The sequence below is a fragment of the Mus pahari genome, chromosome 18, assembly GCF_900095145.1.
Source record: "Mus pahari chromosome 18, PAHARI_EIJ_v1.1, whole genome shotgun sequence".
NCBI lineage: Eukaryota > Metazoa > Chordata > Mammalia > Rodentia > Muridae > Mus > Mus pahari.
The window spans coordinates 32292038-32293894 of record NC_034607.1 but is presented as its reverse complement, the minus strand read 5'-3'; the positions used below and the strand labels follow the sequence as shown (position 1 = coordinate 32293894).

The window sequence follows — 1857 nt, the reverse complement described above, 5'->3', positions numbered from 1 at the left end:
CAAGAAAGGTGACATGCCCAAGTCCTCAGAAGACACCATCCAATCCAAGGAAGGTAAAATCTACAAACCCTTAAAAGACAGCATTCAGTCCAAGGAGAGTAAAGTCCCTAAGTCCCCACAGGACTCAATTCAGTCCAAGGAGGATAAAATCCATAAGCCCTTAAAGGACAGCGTCCAGTCAAAGGAGAATGAAGTACTCAAGTCATCCCAGGAATCCATCCAATCTAAGGAGGGTAAAATCCACAAGCCCTTAAAGGACAGCGTCCAGTCAAAGGAGAATGAAGTACTCAAGTCATCTCAGGAATCCATCCAATCCAAGGAGGGTCAAATCCACAAGCCCTTAAAGGACAGCGTCCAGTCAAAGGAGAGCAAACTCTCCAAGTCCTCCCAGGAATCCATCCAGTCCAAGGAGGGTAAAATCCGTAAGCCCTTAAAAGATAGCATCCCATCTAAGGAGGGAGATAGTCCCAAGTCCTCAGAATACACGATCCAGTCCAAGGAAGAAATCACCATGTCCCCAGAAGACATCATCCAGTCCCAGGAAAGTGACATTATCAAGTCTTCAGAAGATGATGTGCAGCCCTTGGAGAGCAAACTCTTAAGCCTTGAAACAGAGATAGAGACCCTGGAGGAAGGCTTGGTGAGAGTGATCAAGGACAAGGAGGAGTTTGAGGAGGTGCTCAAAGACGCTGGAGAGAGGCTGGTGGCAGTGGATTTCTCAGCCGCGTGGTGTGGCCCTTGCAGAATGATGAGGCCGCTCTTCCATTCCCTGTCTTTGAAGCACGAGGATGTGATATTCTTGGAGGTGGACACCGAGGATTGTGAACAGCTGGTGCAAGACTGTGAGGTTTTTCACCTCCCGACTTTCCAGTTTTATAAAAAAGAAGAAAAGGTGGGTGAATTTTCTGGTGCCCTTGTGGGAAAACTCGAAAGAAGCATTTCAGAATTAAAGTAATCATATGTTCTGAGAACACTGTCAACTCATTGATAGCTGATTTATTTTTTAATTTGAAAAAAAAAAAAAGATCAAATAAGACAAAAGCGTTCGCCTAAATGGTTCTGCTTGTAGATCAGAAACAAGAAAGCCCACCTTTTATCTGGAAGAATCAAATCATGGAATGGCCACGATTTTTTTTTGTTGAAAGAAAGAAAAAGGCAAAATTAGACATTCTCTGGGTGGAGATTGTAAGTCTCACAATCTTTTTCTGTCTTGAAAATCTTGCTGTTTGGGTATCTGCAGCAACATTGGAAATGCAGGCAATCGTCCTGTAGAAATTCATACCTAAAGGGCAGTGGGAAGTTCTTGTCATGTATTTTCTGGTGCTCACATGTCTTTAGGGGTTCTGATAATCAGAAACTTCTAGAAAGAAAGGGCTGGGATGAGTTACAGGTCTTTGCTGTTCTTTTGTATGAGGAGTGATAGAGTCCTGCGCACCAAGGCTATTTCCAGTTTGTAGAGATTGGTTGACTTATCTTTGCTCACAAAATCTGAGAGAAAACTCTAAACCTGGCTTCTCCGGGGCTCAAGCCTGAGAAATCACTGATCCCATGACAACATCCATGCCTTGGTAGAAAAGGACTTGCATTGATTGTCTCCTGGGAGTGGGTACTTAGAACAGATTCCCATTCTAAGGAGTCTACAAGACCAAAGCCCCAGGACTGGACTGGGTGGTGACTTGGTCCAGAGCTTTTGTTCTTTAAGTCGTCTTGGAGGTTTAATTGATACACAGTGCTAGTTCTAGGTAATAAGACGACTAGATGGGTCTGGCCGGCTTCACTACTTGTGATACCCATGAGTTATCTTGTGATGCCAGAAATGATTTGGGTTTCCCTTTGCTCTAATTATCACGGTTATTG

General features: G+C 44.0%; 1 protein-coding gene across 2 annotated transcripts in view; it reads left to right on the top strand.

Annotated features, from left to right (window-relative positions):
• Positions 1-955, top strand: part of Txndc2 (thioredoxin domain containing 2) — a 2206-nt gene extending 1251 nt beyond the window's left edge. Inside the window, exon 2 of one of the 2 annotated variants that reach the window (XM_021218547.1) lies at positions 1-955. This exon is cut by the window's left edge and continues 559 nt beyond it. In XM_021218547.1, coding sequence (XP_021074206.1) covers positions 1-955 — 955 coding nt within the window. The other variant, XM_021218546.1, reaches the window with a different exon arrangement.
• The last annotated feature ends 902 nt before the right edge of the window (positions 956-1857 follow it).